The sequence below is a fragment of the Hippopotamus amphibius genome, chromosome 2, assembly GCF_030028045.1.
Source record: "Hippopotamus amphibius kiboko isolate mHipAmp2 chromosome 2, mHipAmp2.hap2, whole genome shotgun sequence".
Taxonomy (NCBI): Eukaryota; Metazoa; Chordata; class Mammalia; order Artiodactyla; family Hippopotamidae; genus Hippopotamus; species Hippopotamus amphibius.
Window position 1 is genome coordinate 199316405 of NC_080187.1, and position 16304 is coordinate 199332708.

At 41.1% G+C, this 16304-nt stretch overlaps 1 protein-coding gene across 3 annotated transcripts in view; it reads left to right on the top strand.

Moving 5' to 3' along the window:
- CGNL1 (cingulin like 1) overlaps positions 1 to 16304 on the top strand; it is a 157258-nt gene that overhangs the window by 53354 nt on the left and 87600 nt on the right. For 2 of the 3 annotated variants that reach the window (XM_057723617.1, XM_057723616.1), the window contains 6 exons: positions 3183 to 4766; positions 5514 to 5608; positions 7446 to 7551; positions 9877 to 9978; positions 10495 to 10643; positions 12045 to 12180. In XM_057723617.1, the coding sequence (XP_057579600.1) occupies positions 3198 to 4766; positions 5514 to 5608; positions 7446 to 7551; positions 9877 to 9978; positions 10495 to 10643; positions 12045 to 12180 (2157 nt within the window). In that variant the 5' untranslated portion in view covers positions 3183 to 3197. The remainder of the gene's footprint in view (positions 1 to 3182; positions 4767 to 5513; positions 5609 to 7445; positions 7552 to 9876; positions 9979 to 10494; positions 10644 to 12044; positions 12181 to 16304) is intronic. The other variant, XM_057723618.1, reaches the window with a different exon arrangement.

Sequence of the window (16304 nt, forward strand, 5' to 3'; positions counted from 1 at the left end):
ATTGGGTAAACTAAAAAAGAGGAAGACACAAAACGTGGGAAACAATACAACATGAAGGGAAGAGAGCAACTGTACCCTAACGTAGGGCTCGAGGATGGAAGTTTGCAAAGGAGGTCATCATGGGAAAGATCACCAAATTATTTGCTATTTTGATCATCTGGAAATTAATACTGTTAAGCACGTAACAGATATGATATAGCTGATGAAAAGATTTAAGGGTAGGTATACAGAAAACAAGACAAGCAAAAAATAGCAGTTACTGCCTCTAGAAACGTTAAAGTTACAGAAGAAACGAAAGGTGACCAGAGTCTACAATTTAGCTCTTCAGTGAACAGTATTTATATAATCACAATAATATTAACACAATTGGCTCTTGATTTTGTTATTGGGAAGCTAGCAGAATGAGTAATTCATGTGTTTGTGTGCATCATCTACCATATGTAAAAATGATAAATTGCAGCTAGGTATATTACTCAGCAACATGGAGATAAGTACTAGAAGAAACAGCTACAATTTGAAGTTGGTTTCCTCTGAGGAATGTGATCAGGATTGGGGACAGGAAGCTGGAGAGTACCAGTTTTCATTATATCTTGTTTTATTTTGATTAAAAATTAAATTTAAAAATGTTAGTATAACTTTGATGCAAATGAAAGTAGACATTCTGAAATCATTGGAATCGTGAGATGATGAATATTGCATGTGAATGTATCTCTCTGAGTTGTTCCTATCTGTAAAATGGGAGGTGATGTCTCACGTGATTTACATTTAAAAGTATAATCACCAAGCAAACTGATAGCACCAAGCTAGTAGTAGGAGACGAATGTATCCAGGAAGGCCCAAGACAAATCAGAAAGACAAAATAAGTGAGGATGTGCTACAGCTGAACTAAATAATTGGTAAGGGCATATTAATGGATATATTTTGAATGCCATCCCTTAAAATAGAAACTACATGCAGCACCCATTAAACACTGACAAAAAATATATTTTCCCACAAAGGATACCTCAGTACATTTAAGAAGAAAGAAATAATAGTGACTTCATTTTCTTTTTCTTTCTTTCTTTCTTTTTTTTCTGACCTCGCCGCGCAGCTTGTGGGATCTTAGCTCCCCGACCAGGGACTGAACCCATGCCCTCAGCAGTGAAAGCTGGGAGTCCTAACCACTGGACCGCCAGGGAATTCCCTTGACTTCATTTTCTGACCATAATACAATGCAAATAGAAATTGACAACATACAGAAATAAAGACCTTCCAAGTCAAAACAACACAGCAAACATACCAGATAAGCAAAAACTTTCTCAAAAACAACTTGAGTCAAAGAAATCAAAACCACAAATTGCAACTATCTAGAAAATAAGAGAAACATTTCTGTGGTGGAAACTATTGGCTGCCTTCCCAGTGTCCATTCTCTTCTCTCTTTTTACCAACAGAACATTGATTTTCGAGAGTGTCAGTGACCAGCTTAAAAACAAATCCCTATTTCCCAACCCTTTCTTGTAGGCGGGGGTGGCTATAAGATTAAGTTCTCAACAGTAAGATGCAAGGGATTATTGGTGGGTGGGGCTTCCAAGAAGACTCCTTAAAAAGGTTGACCCATCTAGCCTAATAAACCTGGTATATGGGATGCTTGATCAGCTATCTTGTAATTATAAGGTGTCTAATACATGCCAAAAGTAGACAAATAGATAAAAAAGGTGTTCCTCAAAAACATCCTGGCATCCATTCCAGCTCTGGACTTCCTATCTCTGGTGGAAAAATGTCCTAACTCTGAAGTTATTTTGGGTCTGTTCGTTAGGAACTAACACAATTCTTAACTTAGTCACATATCACAATTTATGGACTATAATTAAAGAATGAAAATAAACAAATGAAGCATGCAAGTCAAGAAATTAGAAACATAACAGAATGAAGAAAAGCAGAAGGAAATAATAATGATCAAACTAGAACTCAATAAATTAGAAAATTAAAAAAAGTGATTGATAAATCTAAGAGCTAGTTCTTTAGGGAAACAACAATTTAAAAAGATATGTAGACACATTTTACCTGCATAATCAAGAAATAGGTGAAGAAAGCACAAGTAAAACTGGATAATGAGAAATAGGTATAGAGGAGATAAAATGTTTATACGTTGCAAAACTCTGTGCAGATCAATTTGAAAATGACCAAATAGATGATTTTCTTGGAAAAGATGCTACCAGATTGACTCCAGAATAGAAAGAAAACTCAAAAAGGCTGCTAACAGTGAAAGAAATGAGACAGCTGTTTTCTGTGACCAGTTGTTTCTGCTCTTCCTGCATTTCTGTGGCTGTTGGAGTTTTGCAGAGTAATAGAAGTGAATTTCTGGTGAGAGAACCTTAGAGTGTGGGGTGGCCTGGGCGGCCTGCCTGGTGACCTGTAAGCAATCTCTGACAAGGGTGGCCACACGCCAGAGAGGTGAAGGCAGTGATTCTTGGCATTAGGATCCTTCACAAAATAAAGAGCCCTGAGTCTTCAGGTTTTTAATAAAAATTTTCAGGTCCTTAGGTTACTTGGAATTTTTGGTTAAAAAAAGTTTTTTAAGTTACTTTTAATCATTTACTCTCATTGTTGGTCTCAGAAACAACTGACTCCTTTAAGTAAAAATGTTTGAAACAGTATATCCTAATACATAATGATAAAGATGTCAAAGCAGGATTGTGCATAAAGAAGCTGGAAAGGGTTTTGAAGGGGAAAATTAACTGTTTAGACAAAAAAGAAAAATGGTGAGCATCAGAACGCCTTAGCTCTTAATTATTTTCATGGAAAAGTACCTTGTTCTCAAATGCTGGTAAACTGCAACATCCTATTGGTTAAAAATAAATAGCATAAAGTGTGAGGAAACTAACTAATGAAAAAACAAGGCAAACCAGCGCAGCCAGTCAGCTAGAAACAGAATGATTAAGCTCTGCTAAAGGCATAAGGTCATTTTCGCCAGTCATCCACCCTAAAGGCCAGGGTTCAAGCTCAGTGTTGACAGACACCACAGTCACGTGGGCCCACGGGCATCCAGAAAGGCCTGTGTGGACGGGCATTTGGTTCTGAAGTACCCTTGCTGTTTAAAGTGTTTTGTTTTCCCTGAACCTTGAAGTTTTCCCTCGCAATCGTCATTTAAACGATGTAATTTTAACGTAATGTCCTCTTTCTACCCCATCTTTCCCTGGTAGTGGGAACAGTGAACCATGGAGCTGTACTTTGGTGAATATCAACACGTGCAGCAGGAATACGGCGTCCATCTGAGACTCGCAAGCGATGAAACCAAAAAATTAAGGAATTCCCAGCACGCAAAGGCAGGCTCCTACGGTGTCAGTATTCGGGTCCAGGGGATTGATGGCCACCCGTACATAGTCCTCAATAACACAGAGCGGTGTCTGGCAGGCACATCCTTTTCTGAAAACGGGCCATCATTTCTGTCTCCAATGATAAATAACCTGCCTCTCCATTCCAGCAACGGGTCTGTGCTGGAGGAGAACAGTGCAGGAGAACTGCAGCTCCCAGAAAATCCATATGCCCCACCCGACCCAGTAAGAAACCTGAAACAGCCCCCTCTCTCTGAGGGCAAGAATGGAGTTCTAGATTGCAAAGAGGAGCCAGTAAAGCCGTCCCCCGTGCTGAACTTTCAGAGGCATCCAGAGCTTTTACAGCCCTATGATCCCGAAAAGAATGAGTTGAACTTACAAAATCACCAGCCTCCCGAGAGTAATTGGCTCAAAGCTTTAACAGAAGAAGGGAACAACAATAAGAAGGCTTGGACTTGCTCGCGCAGACCTAGCCATTCCCAGCCGACCAGCCCTCCCTCGGAAGACCCGGCCAGATCCAGCGTGACGGCCATCCGACTGTGCAGCTCTGTGGTCATCGACGACCCCAAGAAGCAGACCTCGGTGAGCGTGAACGTTCAGAGCTGCAGCAAGGAGGGGCTGGCCGAGGGCGCCCTCGCGCCTAGCGGGAGGCCCCTACCCAGCCACCCCGAAGCCAAGAAAACCAGGCCCGACGTGCTTCCCTTCCGGCGCCAGGACTCAGCCGGGCCGGTGCTGGACGGGGCCCGGTCCCGGAGATCCTCGTCGTCGTCCACGACTCCCACTTCGGCCATCTCTTTGTACAGATTTTTGCTCGACGATCAAGAAAGTGCCATCCATGCCGACAATGTCAATCGTCACGAAAACAGAAGGTATATCCCCTTCCTGCCCGGAACCGGGCGGGATATTGATACGGGGTCCATCCCCGGCGTGGATCAGTTAATTGAAAAATTTGACCAAAAACCTGGGCTGCAGAGAAGAGGCAGGTCTGGGAAGCGAAACAGGATCAACCCGGAAGACAGGAAAAGGTCCCGAAGCGTGGATAGTGCCTTTCCTTTCGGTCTCCAAGGGAACCCAGAGTACCTCACCGAATTCAGCCGGAACCTGGGCAAGTCCAGCGAACACCTGCTGCGGCCGTCCCAGGTGTGCGCGCCGAGGGCGCAGGCGCAGGAGCACCGGGGCAGGCAGGGCGCGGGCCGCGCCTTCGCCAGGCTGCAGGGAGCCCTGCCCAGGCCGCCGCCGCAGAACAAAGGTGGGAGAGTTCCAGAAAACAGAGGTGGTCAGGAAAGCCCAACGGAGCGCACATCCTCCCTCCCAGCACAGGCGAAGACGGAGGAGGAAATCAAAACGGCCACCGCTACGTTGATGCTACAGAATCGGGCGCTAGCAACTTCCCCGGATTCAGGTACCAAGAGGATTTCTGTGAAGACAGTTACTTCCACCTCAAATACTCAGGTAATACGAGTGGGAGTCTTGTCCTTTTTCTTCCCCCCTTCTAAGTGATCTAGATCCTGGCTATAGGAATATGTATCTTCCATCTTGAATCAGTAATTGCACCATCTTGAATCAGTAATATTTTTTAGAGTTTTCCCCTACAGATGGTGACCTACTGCCAATTGTTCAGTTTTATAAGTTAATGCAAGTATCACTAGATTCCTGTTGTGTTCCTGTTTGTAAAGTAACTTTTCTTTTTTGCATGTGTAAAATTGGAAAGTATGCAGAATTTGTTTCCAAAAACAAGAGGCTCTGTGCTTAGGTTTGTTTAGATGTATTAATTTTCCTCATGCCATTGAGTGACTGGATTAATTTCTGTCCTGAGAAGTTAGGTTAATACTAATTTAGGTTTATCCTGAAGTGATGGAATTTAAGTGGTACATTTAGTGTTTCCTAGTAAAAATAAAAATAATTATAATGATAAAAATTATACGGTTGGTAAGTGTCTGGCACTGTTGGAACCCACCAACCCTATGAAGGTAGGTACAATTAACTTCTGTTTATAGGCGAGAAAATAGAGGTGAGGAAAAGTTAAGTAACTTGCCCAAGATTGCAGAGCTACTAAGTGGTGGAACCAGTTGTAATGAACATTGCTACCTGAGGAATCCTTTCTGGAAAGCAGGAATGTGTTTGGAAGCTTCTGCTGTAGGTTTTGCCTTCTTCCTGGAAACCTCATCCTGTGACCTAATAACAGACGTTGTGTTCCAGGCCACACCGGATCTGTTAAAAGGCCAGCAAGAGCTCACTCAGCAAACCAATGAGGAGACGGCCAAGCAAATACTTTACAATTACCTCAAAGAAGGGTTAGTGATTTTCCTTCAAGGAGCAAAGTATTGTCCTTTCTGGTGGGCCTCTTAATTTTCTTTTCTGAGACCTTGGGTTTTGCCCTCCCTTCCTGCCCTGTGTGAGCCATTTCAGCCATGGCCGGAGTTGTCATAACAGCCTTCAAGTCTTGGGTGGGGGAGAGTGAAGAGCAGGGGAAGGAAGTGTAGGGAAGAACATCCCACTTTAAAAGTTAAAAATGAGTATTTTTAAAAATGACTCTTTACTCTTTCAGAAACAAACTCACAGTCAGGAAGAATGTCTACTCTTCGCTTTTGAACTGGGTCTGTCGTTGCCTTGAGTTTGTATGCACACGGGGTAATCAGTCGCCTCTTATTAGAAGTTACAAATAAAAACACCCCCTCCCCTCCCCAGAGTTGACATTGGCCGGGAGCCCCGGTTCCATTATTTTTAAAGCATGTATGAGTCATTTAAAAGCAGTGCTTTCCACGTACTTATCTGGGAGGTTGACTTTGAATAATCTGGTTTTCAGTCCTTACTTAGATACCAACTGAGCTGGAATTCCAGGCCAGGAATTTGAAGTTTCTGTTTCAGGTCTCTCATCAGATATGATTAAAAAGAAGAAAAGCTTTATAGTCTGTCATGACTGAAAGTCACTTGGCAAATACTCATTGATATCAGAACACTTCATAGTTTCGTATTGCGCCTTACAATTTTCTGTCAGTAATAGAGAGCTGACAGAATCATTCAAAATATAAGATAGGGGCTCTTTTGGGGAGAAAAATAGGCTCTTCTAGCTAAGAACTAGTTGTTAGTGTCTTTCTGTGAAGGGTTTTACCATGTGAAGATTAAGGTAGATGTTAAATGTTAAATTTTTAACATTTAAAATTCTTTCTCTACACTTTCATTTTTTGGCCCATGATTTATTGAGAGACTGGTGAGACAGACTTTAGTGGGAGGCACCTATTTAAGGAAACTTACTTAAAATTTTTTTTCCTAAGTGTCAGGTATGTGTGATAGAAGGTGTGGGTAGCCCTTAATAGAACTTTATCTGACCATTACCTATCAAAGTCTAGACAAAGGACAGCCGTGTTGACAACCTTGGCTTGGGAGACTTCTTTTCTGGTTTTTTTTTGTTGTTGTTGCCTGCATTGGGTCTTCGTTGCTGCGCACAGGCTTTTCTCTAGTTGTGGTGAGCCAGGGTGGTGGGGGTGCTACTCTTTGTTGCAGTACTCAGGCTTCTCTTGTTGTGGAGCACGGCCTCTAGGCGTGTGGGCTTCAGTAGTTGCAGCACTTGGGCTCAGTAGTTGTGGTGTATGGGCTTAGTTGCTCTACATCATGTGGGATCTTCCCAGACCAGGGATCGAATCCGTGTCCCCTGCATTGGCAGGCAGATTCTTAACCACCTTGCCACCAGGGAAGTCCTGGGATTTGTTTTTTTAAACAAAGGCTAAAACAAGTTAAGACCACGGTGAATCATTCCCAGCATGACACACATACAGGAGAGACTCCTTGTTGGAGTGAATATAGGTCATTTGAATCAGGCAAGCAACAAATTACTAAAATTTTACTGGATGTTATCTCCGAGCTTATTTAGAATGTGCTTGTGTCTCTTTCACATGTTTGGAAATGGGAACCCCTCTCCCACATCGAGTGGTAACACAGATGAATTTATTTGGAGAAAAATGCACCATCCATCCTGCTCTCCTCACACTGGTTGTGTCTGCAGCCTTAATTCACTCATGCCTCTTGCAGTTTATCTTCTTAAAGGGCTTCCTGTTTTTGTGTTGTCGCACACAAAATAGTCTGAGACCAACAGCTCTACCCTCATTGTTTTTTCTGCTGCCTCTTTTCCAGAAGCTCCGATAATGAGGATGCTACTAAGAGGAAGGTCAATCTGGTCTTTGAGAAAATCCAGACTTTGAAGTCTCGAGCAGCAGGGAGCACACAAGGAAGTAATCAAGTAAGGCGAAGCTCTGTTTTGCAGAGGGTGTTTCACGTGGAACCTGACCTGACAAACAAATTGCTTTCTTCAGCCTGTACTTTTGGTTACAGCAGTTAGTGGGAAGTTTCCTGAGTAGTAAGCAGTACCGAAGATGGAACAGCGTGTTCTAATGTTGCTAATCTGCGCCCTGTCTTTTTCCTAGAAAGTTTTTAAGAAATTGTATTAAAAAATACCTATAAAATATAACAGGATGGAACAATAGGTGGTAAAATTTAGAAAGGGAAAAGAAGAATAGGAAGGATGACATGAAGCATTAGGTGGAGAACCCTAGCATTACCATAGGCAGGTTTGAAAGGTAGGTATGAACGGGCTTGGACCCAAGTTCTCAAACTTCAGAGAATACGAAATAAGAGAATCAAACTAGAGAATACGGAAGAGACTGGTGGGGCTGACCAGCATGGGCTGAAGGGAGTGTGGGGGTGGAGTGGGGCCAAATTCTTTTTTAAAAAACGTCCTGTTTAATTTATTGTACTGAATTTGAGCTGGGACTTGGGGATTTTTTTGTTAAAGAAGGAGTCCTCCCCTATTGGATGAACATGTACTATATGCTAGACATACTTTGTGCCATGAAAGGGAGCGGCATTTAAGAGACGACTAAAATCTTGTCCCTCAGTTCTGTGCCACCTTGAATGGGGGCCCATGTGTTACTCAGGCATCTTCCCTTCCCCTTCTGGGGGGATTTATGCACTGGAAGGAAAGAGACGATACCCAGAGGCGGGTAGCAGGGAGTTTGTCTATAGCTTCTTTTTTAACTCTGGCAACATATGAATGAAGGATATTTTTGGGCATCAACTGCCCTTTTTTCTCTACTGTTCACTATTCCCCTTGTACTCAGCTAACCCATGACTGCTGCTCTGGTATCAAATAAAAACATTTTTTATATATCCATGTGTATAATATTTAACATATGTGAACATATTTTATTATATATAATTTATGTTGATATATTCTATTATATATAATGTACTTATATTTGTAAATATATAAAATATATATATGCACATACACACACAGTTCCCACTGGGGAACATTTAAATTTTACACCTTGCTTATAGGCAGGCTTCAGGAACTCTACACAGTTTTTAAAATTAGGTTAGGATTTTTTTTTGCTAAAAATCTTAAATCCAAGTCATCACCATGACTGTTGCTTTTCATTTACCTGCATATTCTCCTGGAGAATGCATCCTTTGATCTTGATGTTGAGATTGTCACTGTGGTCCAAGACTAGGGATATCCAGCCTAAACTGGGAAAGTCGGGCTACCCTTTCTGAAGTCGACAACACTAATGATGCCTCAAAAGATCATAGAATTCTTCCCCTGGGGAAGGGGAAGGCAGGGTGTTCTAGGTAGAGGGAACAGCACCAAAAAACCCATAAAATATAAAGAGGTGTGCACTTGCCATGTTTAGGGGACTAGAGGTAATTTAGAGCAGCTGGAGCTGAGAGCTAGGCACCAGGTAGGCAGGACCTTGTAAATCATGTCAATTTCCATTTCAGGCCGAAGGAGATAGGCTACCACTGATGGACTTTAGACAACAATGAGTAGTGTTGCATTTATAAAAATTCATTCTTTTGTACTTTTTGGAGAGAGGTAAGATTAGAGGAGGGGAGACCAGTTAAGAAGCTGCTGCTTCAAATCAAGGCAGAGATAACGAGAAGATGAACTTAGGCTCTTGGACTTCTGGCTCTGATCACAGTGCCGTGACTGTGTAATTGCCCACATTTTCCTACTCCCCTTCTCTCTCGCTTTATGAATCTGATTATTTGCTGGCAAAGGTTTTGGAGTTTTATATTTTGGTGTCAGTTAAGTGATTTCATACAAGAGAACCCTCTCCCTTAAAGGGCTAAGACCATGTTGGAAAGCTGTGAAGCAGGCAGTTCTTGTTTGGGAAAGAACGATCTACAATTCCCCTCCTTGGGTCAGATTTATATTTCCAAGATGGACTGTTCTCATTTTGCCTAAGAAAATTGAAAGTCCTGTGTTTTTGTTGACTATTGGTTTCTGGTCCACTTCAGAGGAGTAGATGAGGAAGTACCTCATTCTAAGGTCGTGTGTGACTCACACCTGGATTCAGGTGCATGAGAACCAAGGCGCTGCCTTTTCTGGCTTTGATTTCTGCTTTTACTTTTTCCCCTCCCTTTTTAATTTGAAGTTTTATAGCCAGTTTGCTGTAGGATTTTAGCTGAATCCTTTTGAGAGTGTCATCCTGTTCTTATATTTGTGCAAGAAAAAAATAAAGCATCTTAAACATTTAAATTAGCATATCTTTGCAATTAATTGTAGGCTTCTAATTCTTCATCTGAAGTCAAAGATCTCTTGGAGCAGAAAAACAAGTTGACCTCAGAAGTGGCTGAACTTCAGAGACAGCTTCAACTGGAAGTCAAGGTGTCTGATTTTCCTTTATGCTGTTTTTTTTATTCTTTTCTGTCTTGATTGATAAAGAATATTTGAAGTACCTTGGGAAGCCCAAGCGAAGTGAAAACAAATGTTTTTCTCCAGGAAGAAACATTCTTCCCATCACTCAGCAAATTCCTGTGTATTTAGTTCCTGCTGTCCAAAGAACCTTTTTTTTTTTTTTTTTTTTTTTTAAGAGAATGTTGGCTTTGACAGAGTAATAGAAACACTATTGGATTCAGACGGGCAAATTGGAAACTAAATGTATATAACATGTCTGGACTAAGTAATAGAAATAGCAGAGTGTGACTTAGCTGTTTGTGTTTCTCTTTCAGAAGTATTACAGTTCCTTAAGTGCGAACTCCTATGCCTTAGTTACATAGTTCCATCAAGTTGTTTAATAATCCAAGTGCAGAGACATGGAGTCCATCAGAGATTAGAACGAGGCTTCAGTGGGATGACATTCATGTACAGTGGAGGTACTTTAACATCACATATTCTTGTTAGAATCAGCAGAACATCAAAGAAGAGAGAGACAGAATGAAAGCAAACTTAGAAGCATTCCAAAGCCAACACGACAGCAAGGCGGAAGAGAACGCAGAGCTGCAGCGGCGGCTGGAGGAAAGTGAAGGGGAGCTCCGGAGACACCTGGAGGAGTGAGTTCTGGCCCAGAGCCTGGCGCTTCCTGGGTTCCTGCACCAGTGGAGCCAGATCCTTTTTGTCCATTTAATGCTACCCAACCTTCCACATCTTTATGGGGCCTGCTGAACCTTCCTTTTCTCCCTCTTATTCTTGTAAAGTTGTAAAACTGATGACACATGGACTGGTAAGCAGAAAGGTTAATAATTTAAATATTCTTTGTGTACCTCAAAGGATGTTTTGTAAAGTTTTAGCCCTTAGAGTGGATCTCACAGCAGTTCAGTGAGAAGCAGGTAATACTGAGTGGTGATATCTAAGGACAGATCTCAAAGAACCTGGGCCCAGTCTCCAAAAAGCTGTGTCACGTGATCTCCACAGTCTCCCAGGTTCTGAATTTCATCCTGGATGGTGCTGGTCTTTGTGACCTGTGCTTATACTTGTTTTGAGTCTTCAAAGAAGGGAAGTCAGGCCCAAGATGGCGCTGCCATTGTGCTGTGATAAAATCTGTGACAAGAGGATTTGAAAACGAATGGTGCCATGAAGCCCACTGGCCATGACCGAAGCCTTAAGTGAGAGGATAAGCAGGAGTGAAATTTAGAGGGAAATTCAAGAAAAATAGGACCGTGTATCATAAGAGCATTTGATTACTTTTGCCGTTTTTATGGTATAGTGTTTGCCTTTAAAACATTCTTAGAGGTTAATTTCAGAAACAAGGCTGGTAAAAAAAAATCAAAGTTTAGAGTGCAGTAAAATAAAAATTTTACAAAATAAAAGGTAGGATAGTTGTGAGTTTGATTTGGAGCAGAGGTTGGCAAACTTTTTCTGTCAGGTAGTAAATGCTTTAGGGTTTATGGGCCATATGGTCTTTGTTGAAACTGTTCAATTCTGCCATTGTACTGTGCAAACGACCATAAACAACGCATAAATGAGTGAGTGTGGCTGTGTTCCAATAAAACTTTATTTACAAAAGCAGGCAGTGGGCCAGATTGGCCCATGGGCCGTAATTTGCTAACTCTCCTGGTCTAGAGTACTGGGGGCAGGGTGGTAAGGAGTGGGGTGGCTTTAGTGAAAACATTTATTATAAAAGTTGTGCTCTTTTTCCTAATTCCTTACCTTCTATATCCAAATTCTAGGACCCTGTGGTCTCCTTTTGGGGAGGAAATGTCACTGTATAACCTTCCCCATTGCATTGGTTAGAGTTCTCACTTGCCTTCTTGTTGGGCAGATTGGACTGTAGATGTGAGTTCTTAGCAGTGCCTTTCTGCTTTGTAATTCTTTTGCTCAGTGCAGAACAGAGAATGGGAGGCTCCTTGGGGATTTAGATAACTCTGCTTGACCATCTGAAGGTCTGAAAGCAGACTGGATGAAGATAAGCAGAGACCAGGAGAATCTCTCTCATGGGCTTCCTTTCCTGCCAGGCTGTTCCAGGTGAAGATGGAACGGGAACAGCACCAGACTGAGATCAGAGATCTTCAGGACCAGCTCTCAGAAATGCATGATGAGTTGGACAGCGCTAAACAATCCGAGGACAGGGAGAAGGGGGCTCTGATTGAGGTAAGCAGGGCTGAGGTCAGGTGACAAGAGAGGCCCCATCTGCCTGGAGGGTATGGGATGGGTGGGGGAACTAGGAGCCATGATCTGTTATGTGTGTGTTCTACCTCTGCCTATGGTTCCTGTCTGTGACAGCATCACATGCAATAGTTTGTCTTAGGAAAAATTTCAACCATACAGAGAAGTAGAAAGAATAATGTGTTAACTCCCATGGAGTCCCAGTACAAATCCAGCGGTTGTCAACAAGTTGCCATAATTACTCCATTTTTATTTCTCTCTATCCATTCATTTCTTTTTTTAATTCATCTATCTATTCATCTTTTTTTAAATTAATTTTTATTGGAGTATAGTTGTTTTATATCTATTCATGTTTGCTGAACCATTTCAAAGTAATTTACAGATAATACCACATCTCACCCCTAAATTTTTCAGCATGCATTTGAATAATTAGAATTTACTTATAATCACAATACTATTATCACATCTAAAAAATTGATTCCTAAATTGTATTATATACAATATAATACATGGTCTTTATTCAGCATTTGCCAGCTGTCCCTCAGGAATATCTGATAGCTGTTGTTTTTCCCCCAAGCCAGAACCCCGTCAAGAATCCCACATTGCTTTCATTATTATCTCTCTCGGAGTTCATTTATCCTAGTATATCCTCTCTGTTCCCCACATCCCCTACTCCCTGCCTTTTTTCTTCCATCCCACTTCTGAAGAGACCAGACTGCGATGCCCCACATTCTGGATTTTCTAATTGTTTCCTTATGGTGTCCATTAACTTGTTCCACTCTCCCCTGTATTTCTAGTAAATTTGACTTTAGCTCAAATTAGTGTTTAGCTCTAAACCCTAATAGATTCAGGTTAAACTTTGAACGAAGATACTTTGTAAGTAATGCTATTATGAAAAAAACATTTAAAAGACATTAATAGGAATGCCCATACAGCACTTATCACAGGTTAAGTTTTTATTTGTTTAAAGCCCCCATAAGACTGTAAGTTCCAACTGGGCAGAGTTGGTGATGGTTGACACCAGCAGTATGTCCTCAGCAGCTATTCCAGTGGCCAGGACCTGTAGCACTCAGGAAATACTTGGTGGATGGCTGGATGCACGCATTTTGAATGTGTGAGTGAATGAATGAATGAAAACGAATGAATCCACTTGCTGTATACACAGGCCGCCAGTCTGGCTCCTGCCCATATCAGTCTGTCCCGTACTGAGTATTTAACTGTTATATGGATGTCAGTGGATAATACTGACTCCTTCTTCTGCTTCCACTTGTTACTTATTATGGTTTTTTCCAGACACAATTATTATCTCTTGTTTGAATTAGATTACTATCCTGTTGAGGTGTTAGATACACACATGTAGAATGATTAGAGAGCAAAAATAGCTTTTGAACGTCTACATTTTTTCTGGGGAATGAGTCTAATTGAGGATCAGAAAAAGAACTGCACTGTGTAGATATTTTGGGATTTGCTATAACTTTAGCACCAACTGTGTTTTGGCTTAGTCTTGAAGTTTAGTTCAGTTTAGTTAGCTTATGATAAGCTTTAGTTTGTAGGAAAAGCCCAACAAATAAATGATACACAATTTAGAACAAAGCCAGAACAAACAAACAAAAAAACCCATGAGAAAATAAAGGTAACTTGTTAGTATTTAACTTTCACTTTCTACCGATTTTACCCTAAGGGCTTGGATCTCATCTTTGTCCCTTTCTTGGGGGTTAAAAGCTGCTGTCTTGTAATTCCTCGTAGCTCCCTCTGTCTCAGCTGTGCACTGTTTTTTCATGGAACCCTCTTCCATGTTTAGTTTTGAAGTCCTTGCCCAGGAGGAATTGTTGTTCCTGGTCTTTAGGACTTAGCCTCTCTCTTCCCTGGGGCTTGGCGGGGGTGAGAGGAGAGTGGAGTGTTTTTGGCTGCAGGGCAGAGGCCTTCTCATGAATTCGTTTTCACATGGGCAGAGGGGCTCTTCGCTCCAAGTGACCATCTCTTTGTCTCTGTTGAGACCCCTTTCTCCTGAGAGAGCCTCAGGCCTGCTTCTTACCACCTGGTCTTTCTTTGTATCCAAGGATTCCTTAAAAACCACTGCATTTGTGATTTCCTTCTGCTTCTCTTGGCTCTGTCGTCTTCTCAGGGCTCAGGGTTACAAAGACAAGGTACGTGAGGATGGGGCTATGAAAATATGTGTATTTATCACTGAAGTGTTAAGAAAATCATATAAAATGAAGTTTTAAAATGGGGCGTGGGGTACTTCCCTGGTAGTCCAGTGGTTAAGACCTCGCCTTCCAATGCAGGGGGTTTGGGTTTGATCCCTGGTCGGGGAGCTAAGATTCCACGTGCCTCAGCCAAAAAACCAAAACATGAAACAGGGCAATATTGTGACAATTTCAATAAAAACTTTTTTTAAAAAATGGGGGTGGGGGGGCAAATGCACATATTTTCCTAACGCCTTAACAAACTTGTTTTTCCGTACACTTTTTTTTTTTTTTTGGCACACGGGCTTAGTTGCTCCGCGGCATGTGGGATCTTCCTGGAGCAGGGATCAAACCTGTGTCCCCTGCATTGGCAGGCGGATTCTTAACCACTGCGCCACCTAGGAAGCCCTTCCCTTCACTTTTATTTACTTCCCTGTTCATTGATAGATTTCATCCATAATATAGGAGCACATATAGTGTCTCTACAGTTTTGCTACCTGCTTTTAAAAGTTAATATGTCAGCAATATTTTTCTTTATTATACTTTATAGTCTTCATATTTCATTTTTAAGGACATATCTTACAATGTGCTTAATCATCCTCCAGTATTTAAGTTTTCTCTCTTTTTTTTTTAATTATGAAAAAATGTAAATTTTTTATACGTATCCTTTTACTTTTTGAGAAAAATTTCCTAAGTATAGAAATGGTGTCACTGAACAGGTTATGGCTTTGGATAAGAATGTAGCTTCATAAACACATTTAAACAGAAGGCAAGGCTTTGCCATAGTCTATGATTCCTTGTGTGGACACCTCACTGATTCTAAAAGGGAAAGATATTATCTTAGCTACTTGGAAGTCTCTTAAATTGCTGAATTTTCCTAGTAACTAAAACCTAAAATTGTTAGTTGTCCTTTCCCCAGATATTTTCTATCCTTTTAGATTTTCTATTTTAGCACATTTGAGCTTGCTCTGGTTTTGTATCTATTTCTTTTACTAGCCAGATCATTCAAAAGTATATCATCTTTGCTTCTTCCCACATTTCATGCCTAGCATGGGGCCAAGCAACAGAGCAAATGAATAAATAAATTTCAGTGTTTAAATTAATTTTAGGGATTTCCCTGTTGGTCCAGTGGTTAAGACTCCATGCTTCCAATGTAAGGGATGCGGGTTTGATACCTGGCTGGAGAACTAAGATCCCACATGCTGTGCAGTGTGGCCAAAGGAGAAAAGAAAAAAAAAAAAAAAGATTATTTTTAAAATGCCACCATTTTAAAAAATGGAAATAATTCTGAAATGAACTGTAGCTTCTTTGCCTCTTTGAACACAGTATAGAGAGCATATGTTAACTGAACATAATTAACTAGCCTTTGACTTACAGTGGTAACTAGGGTATGAGCTTCAGCTTTGGTGCTGTGTTTGCAGGCAGAGGCCGATAATGAGACACTCAGGAAAGGAAAACAGAACACATCTTTTCTTAAAAAATGTTCCTGGTGTCGCTGGTTTTCTGGTTACTTGCCTTTTTCCTGTAATGGGAGCTATATCATCTACTGCTGCCTTTCTGCAAGATAAGTTAGAACACAATTAGCTTCTCTATGCCAAAGTGGGTTTCTCTCCCTCTGGAAAATGTTCCTCACTCTTTTTATCAGTTTCCTTTGACATGTCAGCAACATTTTAAAAATGATCTATGGTTTCTATATCACTAATAAAATAAACCCCATCTCCTCTCACTTCTAGTTTATTCTTCATATCTTAATAAAAAGTGGCCTGGGAGAATCTGATAATAGATTATAGTTGTAGCCAAGTTTTCCATGGCACTTGGCTTAGAACAAACTCTTAAAACACAATGAACATTAAACACTTCTACTTTTTAATGTTTGAAAAAGCTTGCAGGCCCTATATTTTGTGAGGCTTGCATAAAGCACAA